Here is a 22,752-nt window from a genome sequence, read left to right as displayed (position 1 = left end):
AAGTATGGTCTGACCAGGGTTTTAAGTCTATAATGGGGTTGCTGTGTTGACTCAAGTTATTCTTGATCTCTTCCACCTCTTCCTCTAAATAGCTGATTGGATTAGTGCTGTTGTGTAAAGGATTAGCTGCCTTACTAGCCAATGTGGATGGGACATGCCCTCATATACCGCTCCTGTTGCTGTTTATAACATATGCTGCCAGATGTTCCATCTGACCATTTATTGAGCCTGTGTGGTTCCTTAGTAAAGAACTGGGGAAGTGTCGTGACAGCTAGCGAACCTTGCTCTGACTCCACACAGATACCTGTAGTCATCATCGATAGTCGAAGCATTGAAATCTAGTCCAGGTGGTGGGATTGTACCCTTGACCACTACGACCTTCTTAAACAAATCTAAGTACTTTGTCTTCGTTGGCTCCAGTCGCTGGTAGAAGTCTCTGAAAGGCTGTTTTCTCTGATGCTGAGTCGGTGTCGTGTTTGATTTAAACAACAAGTCTCTAGAACTAAGAGATCAAGTCTCTGGGAGAGAGAAAGAGCAGAACATGGGAGTCGCTAACTCCAGGGATCACCATCTGTACCACCCCTCACAGTCTCCCATCAAGGTGGTGCTGAAAAGTGAGTATGGATGGAGATGGACTATGGATTGTTGGAGTGTTGGATAACTGTGTTAGTGAGCCTCAACGTTCTAGCGCTGCAATTGCCAGAAACAGAACAGTGTTAAGTCTGTGTATTTTGTCTTTCCACCATGTCAAGTTGAAGAGGTTAAGTGTAAGATGTGGTCTTTAGATATTAGTAACAACTTGTCATCAGGTTGCATCAGGTTGTAAAATCTCTCATAAGCTATAGTATGACCTGTGTTAATATAACCTACCTCTTTTCAATAATTTATTTAACAGCGAATAGGTAAGGGGACAGGGTAAATTTATGAAAGGATAAGAGAAGGAAGTGTGTAATTTAAATAAGGGCATTTAGACAAATTATTATGGGAATATCCTGTAGTATCATGTATCAAATATTTATATAATATTGAACTCTAACCTGCAGTATACAAAGAATTATGCTTTCCAGTGATGTTTGACTGTTAATGTGTTGTGCACCATTTAAAGCTGGAGACCAGCATTAATCGTCCATTATGGTCACTGCCTGTAATGAGGCAAACATCAATTGTTTGGATATACAGTACCAGTCAAAAGTTTGGACACACCTACTCATTCAAGGGTTTTTCTTTTCTTTTTTAAAACTTTTTCTACATTATAGAATAATAGTGAAGACAACAAAACTATGAAATCATGTAGTAAGCAAAAACCTGTTAAACAAATCAAAATCTGTCATATTTTTGATTCTTCAAATTAGCCACCCTTTGCCTTGATGACAGCTTTGCACACTCTTGGCATTCTCTCAACCAGCTTCATGAGGTAGTCAGCTGGAATGCATTTCAATTAACAGGTGTGCCTTGTTAAAAGTTAATTTGTGGAATTTCTTTCCTTTGAGAGAATGTCAAGTGTGTAAAGCTGTAATCAAAGCAAAGGGTGGCTACTTTGAAGAATCTCAAATCAATGTTGATTTATTAAACACTTTTTTGGTTATTACATGATTCCACGTGTGTTATTTCATAGTTTTGATGTCTTCGCTATTAAAAATACTAACAATAAAGAAAAATCCTTGAATGAGTTGGTTTGTCCAAACTTATGACTGGTACTGTATATAGAGTGCATTCGAAAAGTATTCGGACCCCTTGATTTTTTTCCACATTTTGTTACTTTACAGCCTTATTCTAAAATGGTTTCAATTGGCTCTAACCAGAATAGAAAGAGGAGTGGGACCCCGGTGCACAACTGAGCAAATAGACTGTACATTAGAGTGTCTAGTATGAGAAACGGACGCCTCACAAGTCCTCAACTGGCAGCTTCGTTAAATAGTACCCGCAAAACACAAATCTCAACGTCAACAGTGAAGAGGCGACTCTGGGAAGCTGGCCTTATAGGCCGAGTTCCTCTGTCCAGTGTCTGTGCTCTTTGCCCATCTTAATCTTTTATTTCTATTGGCCAGTCTGAGATACGGCTTTTTCTTTGCAGCTCTGCCCAGAAGGCCAGCGTCCCGGAGTCGCCTCTTCACTGTTGACGTTGAGACTGGTGTTTTTTATTCAGACCATTTACTCTGTATTTTGTTGAAGCACCTTTGGCAGTGATTACAGCCTTGACTTTTCTTGTGTATGACGCTACAAGCTTGGCACACCTGTATTTGAGGAGTTTCTCCCATTCTTCCCTGCAGATTCTCTCAAGCTCTGTCAGGTTGGATGGGGAGCGTTGCTGCACAGCTATTTTCAGATCTCTCCAGAGATGTTTGATCGGGTTCAAGTTCGGGCTCTGGCTGGGCCACTCTGGCTGGGCCACAGTGACTTGTCCCGAAGCCACTCCTGCCTTATCTTGGCTGTGTGCTTAGGGTCCATGTTCAGTTGGAAAGTGAACATTCTCCCCAGTCTGAGGTCCTGAGCTCTCTGGAGCAGGTTTTCAACAAGGATCTCTCTGTACTTTGCTCCGTTCATCTTTCTCTCAATCCTGACTAGTCTCCCAAACCCTGCCAATGAAAAACATGCCTACAGCATGATGCTTCCAGCACCATGCTTCACAGTAGGAATGGTGCCAGGTTTCCTCCAGACGTGAAGCTTAGCATTCAGGCCACAATCTTGGTTTCATCAGACCAGTGCATCTTGTTTCTCATGGTCTGAGAGTCTTTAGGTGTCTTTTGGCAAACTCCAAGCGGGCTGTCATGTGCCTTTTACTGAGGAGTGGCTTCCGTCTGGCCACTTTACCGTAAAGGACTGATTGGTGGAGTGCTGCAGAGATGGTTGTCCTTCTGTAAGGTTCTCCCATCTCCACAGAGCAACTCTACCTCAATTGCTCAAGTGGCCGGCTATAGGAAGAGTCTTTGTGTTTCCAAACTTCTTCCATTTAAGAATGATGGAGGCCAGTGTGTTGTTGGGGACCTTGAATGCTGCAGAAAGTTTGGGGTACCCTTCCCCAGATCTGTGCCTCGGCACAATCCTGTCTTGGAGCGTTACGGACAATTCCTTCAACCTTATGGCTTGGTTTTTTCTCTGACATGCACTGTCAACTGTGGGAAGTTATATAGACAGGTGTGTGCTTTTCCAAATCATGTCCAATCAATTGAATTTAAGAGAGGTGGACTTCAATCAAGTTCGGTTAGCCAGACGAAAATACGGAGCCTAGGGGATGGTAATGTTCTCTAGTTGCGCCGTGATTGGCTAAGTGTTCCGTCACTCATGGGGACACTCTGTCAGGGCAAAATCTACAGGGAGAGCTCAAACATTCAAGTGGGTGCTGCCATAGAGTTACATCAGAAGTGCCCAAGGCTAAAGATCATTGGCCACAGATAAAATCTTGTCAAATCACATCATATCTACTGTAGCTTTGATTGGACTTTCATTTCAAAATCTTAGCTAGCAAGCTAGACAAGCAGTCATCGTCATGAAACATGGTCACAATCTACTGACAAATACTTTTCAATCCTTGTCATATGAAGAGAAATTATAGATTAAACATGTCGGTGCTCATCAGCCATTGGACATAAACATTACACAACAAGTTGGAAATCGCAAATTCAACAATGAGTAGTTTGGAAGGAATCAGGGACTAACTGCAAGCGTTGCAAAGCAATCACTAGCCTGCTATTCACTGGATTTGGTGTGTGGTCCAAGTCTGGGTTTAAGGGTCTCTACTTTGACATTCTGGGGTATTTTGTGAAGATAGATCAGTGACCAAAAAAATCTAAATTTCTCATACCTTTTAAGACTTTTTCTGGTATATGTCGACAAGAAATCAAAGCCTTTGCTTATTCCAAATTTGTAGGTTGGAAAACGGTTGAGAAATGTATATATGTCTCCAAAATATAGACTTTTCATTTGACATCCAAATTGATACGCTCCAATGAACTTCACGTTGGTGCTAATGGGTCCTTTTACATGGAAATGACCTTAATACGTTTAACCTATAGTGTTATTCTTATGCCAAGACCAAGGATGAGAGAATGAGTTGGTCAGAATCAACTAGGGGCTAAGAATTTATTTTCAAAGGATGATAAATATCAATCAATCAATCAATGAAACAAACAATAAATTCATTGGCCAAGACATGTCAATAGATGGATAAACAATCATTGCACCTCTCTCTCTCTCTCTCTCTCTCTCTGTTCAGTAGCCTAAACTCACCACAGGAGCAGTGAGGATTAGTACTCATAACAGGCTAACACTTGGCAGCTAACACGCTAGCATTCAACCCTGACAATGACATTGCGCAACACCCGGCAGCTGCTATCATGGGTGCTCACACACGTCAAGCCTCTGTGCACGTGTGTGTGCTTTGTTTGTGCAAGCTTAGATAAATGCACAGTGATTTATTCAATAGAAAGCCACTTGAGTCAGAAAGTTGTCGTCGACTGCTGTGTACAGTGGGGGGTAAACAAGTATCTATCCAATGGGGTGGTTCTATCTTTGTTGGTTCATGATCTAAGAAATAAGGATTTGTTTAATCAATTCAGGTGTTTTTTTCAGAATGCAGTTGTTATCTGAAATGTGAGGTCCATTGAGGTCATTGCAGTCACCTGGCAGTCTCCACTCAACACCCATCTCTCAGAGCAATGCATTGTGGGGTAGCAGACACTACATCCTGTTATGTGGCACCTGATTACTGCGGTAATTCAAATCAAATCAAATCAAATCAAATTTATTTATATAGCCCTTCGTACATCAGCTGATATCTCAAAGTGCTGTACAGAAACCCAGCCTAAAACCCCAAACCGCAAGCAATGCAGGTGAAGAAGCACGGTGGCTAGGAAAAACTCCCTAGAAAGGCCAAAACCTAGGAAGAAACCTAGAGAGGAACCAGGCTATGTGGGGTGGCCAGTCCTCTTCTGGCTGTGCCGGGTGGAGATTATAACAGAACATGGCCAAGATGTTCAAATGTTCATAAATGACCAGCATGGTCGAATAATAACAAGGCAGAACAGTTGAAACTGGAGCAGCAGCACAGTCAGGTGGACCGGGGACAGCAAGGAGTCATCATGTCAGGTAGTCCTGGGGCACGGTCCTAGGGCTCAGGTCCTCCGAGAGAGAGAGAGAATTAGAGAGAGCATATGTGGGGTGGCCCGTCCTCTTCTGGCTGTGCCGGGTGGAGATTATAACAGAACATGGCCAAGATGTTCAAATGTTCATAAATGACCAGCATGGTCGAATAATAGTAAGGCAGAACAGTTGAATCCACTGTTGTCCATTTGTGTGTGTGTATATGTGTGTGACCGTGGGTAATACACCGCACTATAAATAATCACGTCGATTTCTATCACTCTCTCTTGTTCTCTCTCCCGCTCTCTCTCTCTCAAAGTGACCTTAATTTCTAGTACAGGAATACAGCGCTATGACCAACATCAGGCAGCAGAGTATTATACCGAGTCTCTTTGCAGAAAGATTCTTACAGAGGGGTACACACAAACACACCGCTCCTTGAGATGTTTCAGCAGTATCAAGTCATGTGGAGGTCTATGATTATTCACTTATTTACCTTGTCAGATTATACGATTCTGCTTCAGTTGCTTCTTATCTCCCGACAGGTTCTCACTCTGTTCATCAATTGATAGCATGAGTCTAAGACCGAAGGACCTCAGAAGAGACTGTTAATGTCCCCACTTCTGCATCTAGAAATGCCCCCTAATAAACCATTATACAATGGCTAGTTCTGGCATTTGGAAATGGAGTCTTTGCACCTGTTTTGATATAATGCTATAGACAATGCCATAGACGGAATGATAGCTAGCAAGTTACACTTTGTAATTAGTGCTGTGACATGACATTCAGAGGAATGGCAGTGTACATGCACATCAAAACTCTGAGTAAAATATCCTCACCTTTGGGAAGCAAATGTATGTATTTCTTTCTCTTTATTTCCCTTCAGGACGCAACGAGCCACTGAAGAAGGAGCGTCTTAAATGGAAGAATGAGTACCCTATGACGGAGGGCCAGCTGAGGTGTAAGAGGGCTGAGTTTTGGGACACGGCCCCAGCCTTTGACGGCAGGAAGGAGATTTGGGATGCGCTCCGAGCAGCAGCGGTGGCCGTAGAACTTAACGACCTGGAAATGGCTCAGGCCATAGTGGACGGAGCCTGCATCACACTACCACATGGTAAGATACACACATGTGCCCCACACACACACACACACACACACACACGCTCACATGTTCCATCCAATTATTAATACACTAGATGACTGACACGGTGTGCTGTTTTCAAGCCACTGCTCCTCCATCTTGGTACTCCCCCTCCATTGTGAATTTGGTTTGAAGCTATAAAAAAGCATGTATTGGGGCCTTCCGGGTGGCGCAGTGGTCTACGGCCACCAGAGACTCTGGATTCGAGCCCAGGCTCTGTCGCAGCCGGCCGCAACCGGGAGGTCCATGGCCCTAGCATCGTCTGGGTTAGGGAGGGTTTGTCCGGTAGGGATATCCTTGTCTCATCGCGCACTAGCGACTCCTGTGGCGGGCCGGGCGCAGTGCATGCTGACTAGGTCGCTAGGTGTACAGTGTTTCCTCCAACACATTGGTGTGGCTGGCTTCCGGGTTGGATGCACGTTGTGTTAAGAAGCAGTATGGCTTGGTTGAGTTGTGTTTCGGAGGACGCATGGCTCTCGACCCTCGTCTTTCCTGAGCCCGTACGGGAGTTGTAGCGATGGGACAAGATAGTAACTACTAACAATTGGATACCATGAAATTGGGGAGAAAAAGGGGGTAATTAAAAATAATTATATATGTATTTTTTAAAGCATGTATGGTAATGACCATGCTTAATGACTATCAACAATAATGACCTAAATGACAGAGTGACAAGAACAATATTCATAATAAATATTCCAAAACATGCATCTTGTATGCGACAAGGCACTAAAGTAATACTGCAAAAAAACAAAAGAATACACTTTTTGGCCTGAATGCAATACATTACAGTACCTTCAGAAAGTATTGACATCCCTTGACTTTTTCCACATTTTGTCGTTTTACAGCCTGAATTTAAAATGGACTAAATTGAGATTTTGTGTCACTGATCTACCCCACAATACCCCAACGTCAAAGTTGAAATTTGTTTGTGGAACATTTTAGAAATGTATAAAAAAATGTAAAACTGAAATGTCTTCAGTCAGTAAGTATTCAACCCCTTTGTTATGGCAAGCCTAAATAAGTTCAGGTGTAAAAATGTGCTAAACAAATCGCATAATAAATTGCATGGACTCATTCCGTGTTCAGTAATAGTGGTTAACGTGTTTTTTGAACGACTGCCCCAAATCTGTATCCTACGCATATAATTATCTGTAAGGTCCCTCAATTGAGTAGTGAATTTTAAGACCAGAGCGTTTTATCAATGCCTTGCAAAGAAGGCCACCGATGGGTAGATGTGTAAAAAAAAGCATCAGCTGAATGTCCCTTTGAGCATGACAAAGTTATTCATTACACTTTTGGATGTTGTACCACTGCACCCAGTCACTACAAAGATACAGGCGTCCTTTCTAACTTATTTGCCGGAGAGGACGTAAACTGCTCAGGGATTACACCATGAGGTCAATGGTGAATTTAAAACAGTTAGAGTTTAATTGTTACGAGGATGGTTCAACAACATTGTAGTTACTCCACAATACTAACCTAAATGACAGAGTGAAAAGAAGGAAGTCTGTACAGAATGCAAATATTCAAAAACATGTATCATGTTTGCAACAAGGCACTTAAGTAATACTGCAAAATAATTGGCAAAGAAACTGACTTTTTGTCCTGAATATAAATCATTATGTTTGGGGCAAATCCAACACAACACATCACTTATTACCACTAATTTTAAGCATGGTGGTGGCTGCATCATGTTATGGGTATGCTTGCCATTGGCAAGGACACTGGAGTTTTTTGGAATAAAAAGAAACAGAATTGAGCTAAGCACAGGTAAACTCCTAGAGCAAAACCTGGTTTGGTCTGCTTTCCAAAATACACGTTCAGCAGGACAATAACCTACAACACATGGCAAAATCTACACTGGAGTTGCTAACAAAGATGACAGTGAGTGTTCCTGAGTGGCCAAGTTAATGTTTTGAATTAAATCCGTTTGAAAATCTATGGCAAGACTTGAAAATTGCTGTCTAGCCATGATCCCCAACATCTTGACATAGCTTGAAGAATTTCGAAAAAGTTATGGGCAAATATTGCGCAATCCAGGTGTGCAAAGCTCTTATAGGCTTACCCAAGATGACTCACAGCTGTAATCGATGCCAAAGGTGTTTCTATTATGTATCCTGTTGTGATTCAAAATATTTGAATGTGCAACCTAATCCAGTGATTGTCATGCATTTTGGATAGACAATTATGTTATTGTTATACTTTACCATTAATATGTCTCCAGAATTGTCCCTTTTTTTGTCAATAGAGATGAATTTGTCTGCATCTTTATGTGCTCTATTTGGGGCTAATTCACCACCTGAGTAAGTGGAAACTTTAAAACACATTAGATAGATCACTAACTCTAAAGTTAATAACCACGAATAGTAGCCATGTATTAATCTAACAGTAAATGTCATGTCCAGAAAAACTAGCCTACGTCCAATGAGTCCAATGCGCATATCTCAAAGCCATATCGAATATCTTTGTAAAATAGTTGTTATTCAACTCATAATTGAGTTGCAAAATAAAAGTAGACCTACAGAAAGCTGAGAACATCCTCTCTCCATCTTGGACAACCGGATAGCTGTGTTTTCCCAGAAATTGGATTTTAATATGTTATACAATCAGAACACCTTTTCTTTCTCCCGGAGCGTTTTTTTCCCCTGAAAAAGGAGAGATAGAGTGGTTCAATCGACACAGCAGCAGGCCCCAGCTACACACATACAACGCCTAGTAGTCCAAGCTACTGATTGAGACACTTTCGGTCATGTCGTCTATGTGGACACCTGCTTGTCGAACATCTCATTCCAAAATCATGGGCATTAGTGTGGAGTTCGTCCCCAATTTGCTGCTATAGCAGCCTCCGGTCTTCTGGGAAGACTTTCCACTGTTGGAGCTAGAAACAAGAGGATTTTGCAACATCCTCAATAACATCTGTGACCAATAAAATTTGATTTGATTTACAGTAGATGTTGAAACATTGCTGCGGGGACTTATTTCCATTCAGCCACAAGAGCATTATTGAGGTCGGGTATGAATGATAGGTGATTAGGCCTGGCTCGCAGTTGGCATTCCAATTCATCCCAAAGGTGATCAATGGGGTTGAGGACAGGGCTCTGTGCAGATCAGACAAGTTCTTCCACACCAATCTCAACACACCATTTCTGTATGAACTTCGCTTTGTCATGGTGAAAAAGAAAAGGGCCTTCCCCAAACTGTTGCCACAAAGTTAGAAGCACAGAATCTTCTAGAATGTCATTGTATGCTGTAGCGTTAAGATTTCCCTTCACTGGAACTAAGGGGCCTAGCCCGAAACATGAAAAACAGCTCCAGACCATTATTCCTCATCCACCAAACTTTACAGTGGCACTATGCATTGGGGCAGGTAGCGTGCTCTTGGCATCTGCCAAACCCAGAGTCGTCCGTCGGACTGCCAGATGGTGAAGCATGATTCATCCCTCCAAAGAACGCATTTCCACTGCTCTAGAGTCCAATGGTGGACTCCAGCCGATGCTTGGCATTGCGCATTGGTGATCTTAGCCTTGTGTGCGGCTGCATGGCCATGGAAACCCATTTCATGAAGCTCCCAATGAACAGTTCTTGTGCTGGCATTGCTTCCAGAGGCAGTTTGGAACTCTGTAGTGTGTTGCAAACGAGGACAGACGATGTTTTACACGCTGCACGCTTCAACACTGGCCGGTCCCGTTCTGTGAACTTGTGTGGCCTACCACTTCGCGGCTGAGCTGTTGTTGCTCCTAGACATGTCTACTTCACAATAACAGCACTTGCATGTTGACCGGGGCAGCTCTTGCAGGGCAGAAATTTTAGGAACTGACTTGTTGGAAAGGTGGTGTACTATAACGCTGCCACATTGAAAGTCACTGAGCTCTTCAGTAAGGTCATGCTACTGCCAATGTTTGTCTACGGAGATTGCGTGGCTGTCTGCTCGACTTGCACTTACTCCATCCATCTATCCTTCTGGGTAAAGAGATCAGTGAGTGAACTGTAAAACTCCTCCCTGTTGGCCCTCAGTTTTAATATTCTCTTGGTCTCGATGCGATGGAGATGATGTCAAGGAATGAGAGTCGTCCTTGAATTGTCCGTTTCGACCGTGTGTCTTCATCCGTTTCAGTGCAGAAAATGACCTCTCAACGAATGCTGTTGTGGCTGATATAGTGAGGAACGTTGTCGCCACTGGAGCTACAGTAACTTTGTCGCCTCAGGGAAAGTTGTGTCAGGTCATGCTGAACAAAAAACTGAGAAGCTGTCCAGGTGATTTGTCTTGTTCCATTTGTGAGCTGTACAATCCGAATAAAGAAATCAACGAAATCTAACGAAATCAAAGTACTTTGAGTATTTTGACAGGCACTCGTTTGATGGTGTCAAACTTCTGTGACATTGTTTCACATTTTTTGCAGTCCACTGAGCCAAGGGAATGAAGTTCACCAAAGTGGTCAAACCTGGCTCTCATCTAAACATTGATTGATGTTGTCCATTATGGTGTAGTAGATTCACCCCTCTCTACTCTGACCCGCTGGTTACTATGAGTTTCGCTTTCTGCCAGGCCCAATTCATTGCATTTCATGCTCGAATCGCTCAAATAAACAATCAGTCTTGTTGCTGCCTTACCAGTGCTTTCCTTGTGTCGCTGAAACCCATATCCATCACTTTGTTCTGCAGAACACGAAAGAGCGAGTCAGTTTCATTGAAAATTCTATCATAGGCCTTGAGCAAAAAGCAAACATGCTGGCAGGTCTCAATGTGTTGCTAACTGTAAAAACATTTACATTTACATTTAAGTCATTTAGCAGACGCTCTTATCCAGAGCGACTTACAAATTGGTGCATTCACCTTATGACATCCAGTGGAACAACCACTTTACAATAGTGCATCTAAATCTTTAAGGGGGGAGGGGGTGAGAAGGATTACTTTATCCTATCCTAGGTATTCCTTAAAGAGGTGGGGTTTCAGGTGTCTCCGGAAGGTGGTGATTGACTCCGCTGTCCTGGCGTCATGAGGGAGTTTGTTCCACCATTGGGGAGCCAGAGCAGCGAACAGTTTTGACTGAGCTGAGCGGGAACTGTACTTCCTCAGTGGTAGGGAGGCGAGCAGGCCAGAGGTGGATGAACGCAGTGCCCTTATTTGGGTGTAGGGCCTGATCAGAGCCTGGAGGTACTGAGGTGCCGTTCCCCTCACAGCTCCGTAGGCAAGCACCATGGTCTTGTAGCGGATGCGAGCTTCAACTGGAAGCCAGTGGAGAGAGCGGAGGAGCGGGGTGACGTGAGAGAACTTGGGAAGGTTGAACACTAGACGGGCTGCGGCGTTCTGGATGAGTTGTAGGGGTTTAATGGCACAGGCAGGGAGCCCAGCCAACAGCGAGTTGCAGTAATCCAGACGGGAGATGACAAGTGCCTGGATTAGGACCTGCGCCGCTTCCTGTGTGAGGCAGGGTCGTACTCTGCGGATGTTGTAGAGCATGAACCTACAGGAACGGGCCACCGCCTTGATGTTAGTTGAGAACGACAGTTTGTTGTCCAGGATCACGCCAAGGTTCTTAGCGCTCTGGGAGGAGGACACAATGGAGTTGTCAACCGTGATGGCGAGATCATGGAACGGGCAGTCCTTCCCCGGGAGGAAGAGCAGCTCCGTCTTGCCGAAGTTCAGCTTGAGGTGGTGATCCGTCATCCACACTGATATGTCTGCCAGACATGCAGAGATGCGATTCTCCACCTGGTCATCAGAAGGGGGAAAACCATATTACTGCCACACTGGCGCTCACGAGTCATGAAGGCAGTCAAATTCCACATGACCGTTTATCAAATATAGCTTTATTTGTCACATGTGCCGAATACAACAAGTGTAGGCTTTACGGTGAAATGCTTACTTACAAGCCCTTAACCAGCAGTGCAGTTCAAGAAGAGTAAAGAAAATATTTACCAAGTAGACTATAATAAAAAGTAATAATAAAAAGTAACACAATAAGAAAAACAATAACGAGGCTATATACAGTGCCTTGCGAAAGTATTCGGCCCCCTTGAACTTTGCGACCTTTTGCCACATTTCAGGCTTCAAACATAAAGATATAAAACTGTATTATTTTGTGAAGAATCAACAACAAGTGGGACACAATCATGAAGTGGAACGACATTTATTGGATATTTCAAACTTTTTTAACAAATCAAAAACTGAAAAATTGGGCGTGCAAAATTATTCAGCCCCCTTAAGTTAATACTTTGTAGCGCCACCTTTTGCTGTGATTACAGCTGTAAGTCGCTTGGGGTATGTCTCTATCAGTTTTGCACATCGAGAGACTGACATTTTTTCCCATTCCTCCTTGCAAAACAGCTTGAGCTCAGTGAGGTTGGATGGAGAGCATTTGTGAACAGCAGTTTTCAGTTCTTTCCACAGATTCTCGATTGGATTCAGGTTTGGACTTTGACTTGGCCATTCTAACACCTGGATATGTTTATTTTTGAACCATTCCATTGTAGATTTTGCTTTATGTTTTGGATCATTGTCTTGTTGGAAGACAAATCTCAGTCCCAGTCTCAGGTCTTTTGCAGACTCCATCAGGTTTTCTTCCAGAATGGTCCTGTATTTGGCTTCATCCATCTTCCCATCAATTTGAACCATCTTCCCTGTCCCTGCTGAAGAAAAGCAGGCCCAAACCATGATGCTGCCACCACCATGTTTGACAGTGGGGATGGTGTGTTCAGGGTGTTGCTTTTACGCCAAACATAACATTTTGCATTGTTGCCAAAAAGTTCAATTTTGGTTTCATCTGACCAGAGCACCTTCTTCCACATGTTTGGTGTGTCTCCCAGGTGGCTTGTGGCAAACTTTAAACGATACTTTTTATGGATATCTTTAAGAAATGGCTTTCTTCTTGCCACTCTTCCATAAAGGCCAGATTTGTGCAATATACGACTGATTGTTGTCCTATGGACAGAGTCTCCCACCTCAGCTGTAGATCTCTGGAGTTCATCCAGAGTGATCATGGGCCTCTTGGCTGCATCTTTGATCAGTCTTCTCCTTGTATGAGCTGAAAGTTTAGAAGGACGGCCAGTTCTTGGTAGATTTGCAGTGGTCTGATACTCCTTCCATTTCAATATTTTCGCTTGCACAGTGCTCCTTGGGATGTTTAAAGCTTGGGAAATCTTTTTGTATCCAAATCCGGCTTTAAACTTCTTCACAACAGTATCTCGGACCTGCCTGGTGTGTTCCTTGTTCTTCATGATGCTCTCTGCGCTTTTAATGGACCTCTGAGACTATCACAGTGCAGGTGCATTTATACGGAGACTTGATTACACACAGGTGGATTGTATTTATCATCATTAGTCATTTAGGTCAACATTGGATCATTCAGAGATCCTCACTGAACCTCTGGAGAGAGTTTGCTGCACTGAAAGTAAAGGGGCTGAATAATTTTGCACGCCCAATTTTTCAGTTTTTGATTTGTTAAAAAAGTTTGAAATATCCAATAAATGTCGTTCCACTTCATGATTGTGTCCCACTTGTTGTTGATTCTTCACAAACAAACTACAGTTTTATATCTTTATGTTTGAAGCCTGAAATGTGGCAAAAGGTCGCAAAGTTCAAGGGGGCCGAATACTTTCGCAAGGCACTGTACAGGGCGCACCGGTACCGAGTCAGTGTGCGGGGGTACGGGTTAGTTGAGGTCATTTGTACATGTAGGTGGGGTGAAGTGACGATGCATAGATAATAAACAGCGAGTAGCAGCAGTGTACAAAATCAAAACAAATGTATTTAGAATGCCCTTCTTACATCAGCTGATGTCACAAAGTGCTGTACAGAAACCCAACCTAAAACCCCAAACAGCAAGCAATGCAGGTATAGAAGCACTGTGGCTAGGAAAAACTCCCTAGAAAGGCCAAAACCTAGGAAGAAACCTAGAGAGGAACCAGGCTATGTGAAGTGGCCAGTCCTCTTCTGGCTGTGCCGGGTGGAGATTATAACAGAACATGGCCAAGATGTTCAAATGTTCATAAATGACCAGCATGGTCAGATAATAATAATCACAGTAGTGCAACAAGTCAGCACCTCAGGAGTATATGTCAGTAAAATGCAAATCAATTTATAACATTATAACAACACAAAATCAGCAGGGGATCAAATACTTTTTCCCCTCCCTGTATATTATTTCGTAAACTCAGCAAAAAGAGAAACTTGAAATATAATGAAATATGAAATATAAACAATTAATGAAAATGCATCTGTGGAACGGTCGTTAATTGCCTACCATCTGTAAGCTGTTAGTGTCTTAACGACCGTTCCACATGTGCATGTTCATTCATTGTTTATGGTTCATTGAACAAGCATGGAAAACAAGTGTTTTAACCCTTTACAATTGTAACGACGTTCATCTGTTGTAAGAAGAGAGTCAGACCGAAATGCAGCGTGTAGGTTACTCATGACTTTTATGAATGAAAACGGTACATGAAATAACTGAAATACGAAAACAACAAACGAAACGTGAAACTAATTACAGCCTATCTGGTGACTACTACACAGAGACAGGTACAAACACCCACAAAATACAAAGCAAAACTCAGGCTGCCTAAATACGGTTCCCAATCAGAGACAACGATAAGCACCTGACTCCAATTGAGAATCGCCTCAGGCAGCCAAGCCTAACAACACCCCTAATCAGCCGCGATCCCAAATATACAAACCCCAATACGAAACACAACATATAAACCCATGTCACACCCTGGCCTACCCAAACATATAACAAAAACACAAAATAAAATGACTAAGGCGTGAGAGAACCCCCCCCCCCTAAGGTGCGTCCGGGAGTCCGCACCTCAAGAGCATAGGGAGGGTCCGGGTGGGCGTCTGTCCATGGTGGCGTTTCTGGCTCGGGACGGGGACCCCACTCCATAAATGTCCTATTTCCTCCCCTTCGCGTCCTGGGATAATCCACCTTCTCCGCCGACCATGGCCTAATAGTCCTCACCCAGATCCCCACATAACTGAGGAGCAGCTCGTGACAGAGGGGCAGCTCAGGACAGAGGGGCAGCTCAGGACAGAGGGGCAGCTCAGGACAGAGGGGCAGCCCGGGACAGAGGGGCAGCCCGGGACAGAGGGGCAGCCCGGGACAGAGGGGCAGCCCGGGACAGAGGGGCAGCCCGGGACAGAGGGGCAGCCCGGGACAGAGGGGCAGCCCGGGACAGAGGGGCAGCCCAGTACTGAGAGGAAGCTCAGGTAGGTAGTAGGCTCCGGTAAATCCTGGCTGGCTGGTGGAACTGGATGATTCAGGTTGTCTGGCCGATCTAGAAGATCATGGCTGACTGGCACTTCTGGCGGATCTTGGCAGACTGGCACTTCTGGCGGATCCTGGCAGACTGGCGACTCTGGGCAGACTGGCGACTCTGGGCAGACTGGCGGCGCTGGGCAGACTGGCGGCGCTGGGCAGACTGGCGGCGCTGGGCAGGCTGGCGGCGCTGGGCAGGCTGGCGGCGCTGGGCAGACTGGCGGCGCTGGGCAGACTGGGAGCACTGGGCAGACTGGGAGCACTAGCGGCGCTGGGCAGACTGGCGGCGCTGGCGGCGCCGGGCAGACTGGGAGCACTGGCCGCGCTGGGCCGACTGGGAGCACTGGCCGCGCTGGGCCGACTGGGAGCACTGGCCGCGCTGGGCAGACTGGAGACTCCGGCAGCGCAGGAGAGGAGAAAGGCGCTGACTGCGCTGAACAGGCGAGGCGCACTGGAGGTCTGGTGCGTGGTGCTGGAACTGGTGGTACTGGCTCGAGGACACGCACAGGAAGCCTGGTGCGGGGAGCTGCTACCGGAGGACTGTTGTGTAGAGGTGGCTCTGGATAGACCGGACCGTGCAGGCGCACTAGAGCTCTTGAGCACCGAGCCTGCCCAAGCTTACCTGGCTCGATGCCCACTCTAGCCTGGCCAATAGGAAGGGCTGGTATGTCCCGCACCTGGCTCTGCACCCGCACTGGAAACACCGTGCGCTCCATAGCATAACACGGTGCCTGCCCGGTCTCTCTAGCCCAACGGTGAGCACAGGGAGTATGCGCAGGTCTCCTACCTGGCATAACTATTCTCCCTTCTAGCCCCCCCCCAATAATTTTTTGGGGCTGCTTTTCCGGCTTCCAACCGCGTCGCCGTGCTGCCTCCTCATACCTGCGCCTCTCCGCTTTAGCCGCGTCTATTTCATCCTTGGGACGGCGATATTCTCCCGGCTGCGCCCAGGGTCCTTTTCAGTCTAATTCCTCCTCCCATGTCCAATTCTCCAAGTGGTGCAGCCTCTCCCACTGCAACTGCTCTTCACGATTAACAGGGAGAGTAGGCTCAGGTCTGACTCCTGACTCAGCCACTCTCTCTCTGCGCTCTCCCCCGTTACTTTCGGTTTTCGCTCTGCGTCGCCGTGTTTTCCTTTTTGACTCCATTAGCCTGTAGCCCTCTTCGCATTGCTGAAGCGAATCCCAGGCGGGCGCCTGCACTCTCTCTGGGTCGGCCGCCCACCTGTCGATTTCTTCCCACGTCGTATACTCCATGCTTCTGCTGTCCATAACGTCGTCGTTTAGCTCCTGCCAGTTCACACGCTACTCGGTCTGTGAGTGGTGGGTGTTTCTGTAACGACGTTCGTCTGTTGTGAGAAGAGAGTCAGACCGAAATTTTGCGTGTAGGTTACTCATGACTTTAATGAATGAAAACGGTACATGAAATAACTGAAATACGAAAACAACAAACAAAACGTGAAACTAATTACAGCCTATCTGGTGACTACAACACAGAGACAGGAACAAACACCCACAAAATACAAAGCGAACTCAGGCTACCTAAATACGGTTCCCAATCAGAGACAACGATAAGCACCTGACTCCAATTGAGAATCGCCTCAGGCAGCCAAGCCTAACAACACCCCTAATCAGCCGCGATCCCAAATATACAAACCCCAATACGAAACACAACATATAAACCCATGTCACACCCTGGCCTACCCAAACATATAACAAAAACACAAAATACAATGACCAAGGCGTGACAACAATGAAGATCTATGAAGTTATTTGGATTTTTACGAATTATCTTTGAAAGACAGGGCCCTGAATGTTTCTTTTTTTGCTGAGTTTATCATGCTTCTTTAGACCTCTCTAAAACAAATAATTGATTTATTGTGAAGGTGTAGGCTATATTACATGGATTGTTATTAGACTTTTTAAAATGGCTTGTAGCCTATGTGTGGAAGCCAGGAGATGCTAAATGTGTTTATGTTAATTAACGGTAAATTACCATGAGACCGACAGTTATTTGCTTGACAATCACCGGCTGATGAAATTTCATGACCGCCACAGCCCTAGTCACGCCCAGGCCTTCCACGGGAGGTAAAGCAGTTCCGTCTTGTCGAGGTTGAGCTTGAGGTGGTGGGCCGACATCCAAGTAGAGATGTCTGCCAGGCACGCAGAGATGTGTGTCGCCACCTGCGTGTCAGAAGGGGGAGGGACAAAAGTAGTGCCATCCGCATAGCAATTATAGGAGAGACCATGTGAGGATATGATGTAGCCGAATGACTTGGTGTATAGTGAGAAGAGGGCCTAGAACTGAGCCCTGGGGGACACCAGTAGTGAGAGTATGTGGTGCAGACACCGATCCTCTCCACGTCACCTGGTAGGAGTGGCCTGCCAGGTAGGATGCAATCAAACAGTGTGCATAGCCTGAGACACCCAGCCCTGAGAGGGTGGACAGAATGATCTGATTGTTCACGGTGTCAATGGTAGTGGATAGATGTAGGAGGATGAGAACAGAGGGAGAGAGAGTCGGCTTTGGCATTGCGGAGAGCCTCCGTAACACAGAGAAGAGCAGTCTCAGTTGAGTGACCCGTCTTGAAGCCTGACTGGTTAGGGTCAAGAAGATCGTTCCGAGAGAGACGAGAAAGTTGACCATAGACAGCACACTGAAGTGTTTTGGGGAAAAAAGAAAGAAGGGATACAGGTCCATAGTTTTTGACGTCAGTAAAGTGTTGGTTTCTTGATGTAGCCAGTGGTCAGGGATGAGTTGACGAGGGAAGTGAGGAATAGGAGAAGGTCTCCAGAGATGGTCTGGAGAAGGGAGGAGGGGATGAGGTCGAGCGGTTAGGTTGTCGGGCGGCCAGACCACTAGTCGCAGGATGTCATCTAGAGAGAGAGGGTAGAAAGAGGTCAAGGCGTAGGGTTTTTCTGTGTGAGTGAGACCAGTGGACTCAATAGGCTGAGCGAATGAGTAGTGGACGTCGTCAACCTTTTTTTACAAAGTAGTTAACAAAGTCGTCCACAGAGATGAAGGGGGAGGATTAAGGAGGGAGGAGGAGGTGGTAAAGAGTTTACTAGGGTGAGAGACAGAAGCTTGCAATTTAGAGTGGTAGAAAGTGGCTTTAGCAGCAGATACAGAGGGAGAGAAGGTAGACAGGAGGGAGTGAAAGGATGACAGGTACTCCAGAAGTTTAGTTCACTGCCAGTTTTGCTCAGCTGCGGCAGCCCTGTTCTGTAAGCTCTCAATGAGTCACTCAGCCATGGAGCAGGAGGGGAGGGCCGAGCTGGCCGGGAGGAAAGGGGACAGTGCGAGTCATAGGATGCGGAAAGGGAGGAGAGTAGGGTCGAAGAGGCAGAATCAGGAGACAGAAGGGACAAGGATAAGGGAGAAGGATTTAGCAGAAGGGAGAGATTATAGGATAGAAGAGGGGAGTAGTGGGAGAGCGAGAGCGAAGATTGTGATGGCGCATGACCCTCAGAGAACATCACCACATAGGAGAAATTAGTAGACCTGTGCCACCACCGTGATGACCAGATGCTCTCGGACTATGAGAGAAAACATAGTCAGATGAAGAAAGAGCAGCTGGAGTAGCAGTGTTCTTTGGGGTGATCCATTTCTCAGTCAGGGCCAAAAAGTCAAGGGACTGAAGGGTAGCATAGGCTGAGATGAACTCAGCGTTCTTGACCGTAGATCGACAGTTCCAACAGGGATGCAAACTAGTCACCTTTCAGTGAAATTCCCCGTTTTGAATCCAAAATAGGTGACCTACATGATTCGTGTAGGGGTATGTCAGGTGTACTCTCTGCCTGAAAGAGATCAATTATGCCAACAAAGGGTATCATGCTCTGCTGGCACATTGTAGAACACAGGCCACAGGCAGAAAGTGTATCATGTGCAGTGTAGCCCAAAGATATAGGTGTGTGTGTGTGTGTGTGTGTGTGTGTGTGTGTGTGTGTGTGTGTGTGTGTGTGTGTGTGTGTGTGTGTGTGTGTGTGTGTGTGTGTGTGTGTGTGTGTGTGTGTGTGTGTGTGTGTGTGTGTGGGGGGGGTTATATCTTTTTTTTACTCCGTGAACATTGTTTTTTTCACACATGTAGCCTTGTGCACTCGATGGCCACTATAATATAGCAAAACAAAATTATGCCTGTTTGTTTCTTTCTATTTCTACTTTAAGGTGTTTTATTCCCAAGTGCAATATTTATATGTGTGTGGTCACAAGTGTTCTATTATAAAGGCTGTCATGGCTAACTGTAATATTAGTGTATTTTCTTCTTTCAAGACTCGAGTGTCATTTGCACTAAAGTCTAGGCAACAAATAACATTGGATTGCTTTCTTTACATTTTTTAGCTGTGAGTTAGGTTCACGTTAACCACTTTTTATTTTACACACAGAGACGGATTATGTAGATCATATTCTTTGTTGTTTAATTAGTTTAAACCTGCATTTCCCCCTAGCATGGATTTTCTTTTGCATGTTTCAGTGCAAAAAAAGAAAAAGTGTCACATTTTTGGGGCCTCGCCAGTTTGCATCTCTGTTCCAAACGCTGCCAGACTCGTAATTCCACATGGGTTGTGCCGGCAGGGTACACTAAATTAAAAGGGTTGCATCCAGGGGGTGGGGAGTGTCTGTAAAGCCTACAGGGAGAGGTGCAAACAGGTATAGAAAACACACATATTTGACAAAGCTACAGAAGAGCAAAATGAGATAATCTGTAAATAACAAGGTAATATACTCAAGTGCGAGAGCGGTGTGGATCCTCCCAGATGTGATGTGTGGTTATATAATAGTCATGGGCAGCATGAGAGGATCTCAAGTATTTAGCTACATAGACAGTAAGGAGACAGTGGGGGATGGTGTCTCCGGGGGTAGGGTTGGCCACTCCTAGTCTAGAGGTCCCTAGGGGCTGTTGGTTGACTTCAGTCGGCCCTGCTGCTGAGTTTTTTTGTTGTGTCTTTTTATCTGTCATCTTCAGGTACTCTGACAGAGAGTTATGATGAACTGGGGAACCGCTACCAGCTTCCTGCTTACACTCTAACCCCTCCCGCCAATCTCATCACTGAACGCACCAATGATAGCGAAGCTCCCGAAAAAAAGGAGCCGAAAAAGCCTCCCGCCTTTCTCAAAGAGGAGTTCCAGCTACGAGTACGACTCTCGTGCGGTAAGAGACACAATACTAGAGCAGGCGATATGACAAAAATTCACATTGCGATAAATTGCATGAATTGAGGCGAAAACGATAAATAAAACGTTTAAGTTTATAACATTAATATTCACCACAGTTTTTTCTTTTTTATTATCCTTTAAAATACTACTACTATCTTGGTGGTTGTAGCCATCAAGTGGCCCATTAACAATCACCCCGATAAACACATTTATTTCATTTCAAATGAACAATATCAGCAAAATGCCTGTGATAAGTGGTTGATGTCGATCATTTTCCGTTTATTGTCCCAGCTCTACACCCTACCCTTTTTCCATTGAGTTGCTCCATCTGGGGATTTCTCACTGAGATCAGGAGGGTCATTTCAATACGAATAATTGTGAATGTCATCCCTCAGGCCTAGTTATCATCCTGTTGTTTGACAGCGTGTTAAAGGGAATCTGTTTAAGCAAGGCGAGGCACAGAATCACTCATCTTGATTACATTATAGTGATTTGTGCATGAGTGATTCTGCACAGTTTGACTCTCAAACTCTCTAGTCCAGGGTTTTCAAAAACTCTGTCCCGGGAAGCCTGTGTGCACGTTTTTTTTCCCCTTCTTCCTAGCACTACTCAGCTGATTCAAATAACCAATTTATCATCAAGCTTTGATCATTTGAATCAGCTGTGTAGTTCTAGGGCAAAAACTAGAACGTGCATCCAAGGGGAGCCCCAAGACCGAGTTTAGGAAACCCTGCTCTAGTCGATTTACTTGCTCTGATGTCCCACTATTCCCAACTACGCTCCTCTCCATTCACTACCCTACAAACAGTGAACTGATTGAGTGCAGTGAGCAACTGGTTTATACAGTGAGGGCAACGTTTCAAACGTTGCAGGTAGAAATATAATGAATAGAGTTGGCACCATTCCCCATTCTCGAACAGACCCTTGATTGTAGAAGTCACTTGACGAACGTCTCTGTCCTCCACAGGTAAGGACCTCCGTATAAGCGCCTCCATGTCAGACACCATCTCCCAGCTGAAGACAGTCCTGGAGGGGCAGGAGGACATCGAAGTGGCCCACCAACGCTGGTTCTTTGCAGGTAAACTGCTCACAGACAAGATCCGACTCCAGGACACCAAGATACAGAAGGACTTTGTGGTCCAGGTCATCGTCAACAACTACTTACCAATTACCAAACTCATGCCAAACTGAGGAGAAATGGAGAAAGATGGATGGGAGAGCAGGAGGAAAGGATTGAGATGAAAGGGGGACAGAGAGAGGGGTGGCGAAAGACTGGGATGGAGTGCAGGCAGAAAAGGATGGGGGAATGTTGGTCAAGGCCTTATTTCTCTCCTTGGGAAGTTCAAGCACACCAGGGTCATGTTCATTAGTGCACACCGTAGGAAAACGTAACAAAACATTTTGCAACATTTCTCATTGGTCATGTTCAGATGGCCCGAAATGTGGAAAGAATTTTCTTCCATTTCGTACCTAGTGAATAGGACACTGGACTGTTGGTTGCTGCAACAGAATGTTGTAATTAGTTAGTTTGCTTTTGTATTTCTTATCCTCTTTTTGTATTTTCCTAATGAGCCCACATTGTTACTGAGTAAAAATACACAAATTCTGCATAGCCTGGCAAAGCACTGACAAACTGTAGAATGAACGGGAAGAGAATCATGGCATATGGAGAAGAGATATTTCTCCCATGAGTCTGTCTGTCTGTCTACAAATCTTTCCTTGTGAGTTTGTCCTTGTGGAACTTTGAACTGTGGAAAGTGTCCTGCCTGATGGTACAAATATTCTGTTGGATCTATATCTATACTGAAAGCCAATTGATTTGTACCCTATCGATTGTCTAATGTTTACCTAATGGGAGAGAAGAATATTGACAGATTTATGAACGAAAGTGTATATACTGTTTCAATACTTGTTGGATCATCATATACAAATATTTGAAATTTTATGTGACAAGGTTCATGAAAAGTCAACTATTTGAGGAAAAAGTGAATATACAGGTTTATAAAGGTGAAAAAAGCAGATTTGATTTCCATCTACTGTATTTTTCGAACCAATTATGGAGAAAATGCTGGAAAGTGTATGAATATTTGTTAATGAATTTATTAATAAATATTATAAA

General features: G+C 44.8%; 1 protein-coding gene across 1 annotated transcript; it reads left to right on the top strand.

Annotated features, from left to right (window-relative positions):
- Positions 1-200: 200 nt before the first annotated feature.
- LOC124040825 (ubiquitin domain-containing protein 1-like) lies at positions 201-22,752 on the top strand. Its single transcript, XM_046357928.1, has 4 exons — positions 201-614; positions 5,966-6,193; positions 20,443-20,628; positions 21,601-22,752. Exons 1-4 carry the CDS (start codon positions 542-544, stop codon positions 21,822-21,824), a joined length of 711 nt encoding a protein of 236 aa, XP_046213884.1. The 5' UTR covers positions 201-541; the 3' UTR covers positions 21,825-22,752.

This window comes from Oncorhynchus gorbuscha, linkage group LG08 (genome assembly GCF_021184085.1).
Source record: "Oncorhynchus gorbuscha isolate QuinsamMale2020 ecotype Even-year linkage group LG08, OgorEven_v1.0, whole genome shotgun sequence".
NCBI lineage: Eukaryota > Metazoa > Chordata > Actinopteri > Salmoniformes > Salmonidae > Oncorhynchus > Oncorhynchus gorbuscha.
Note: the sequence above shows the minus strand (reverse complement) of the source record. Positions and strands in the feature narration are given on the sequence as shown.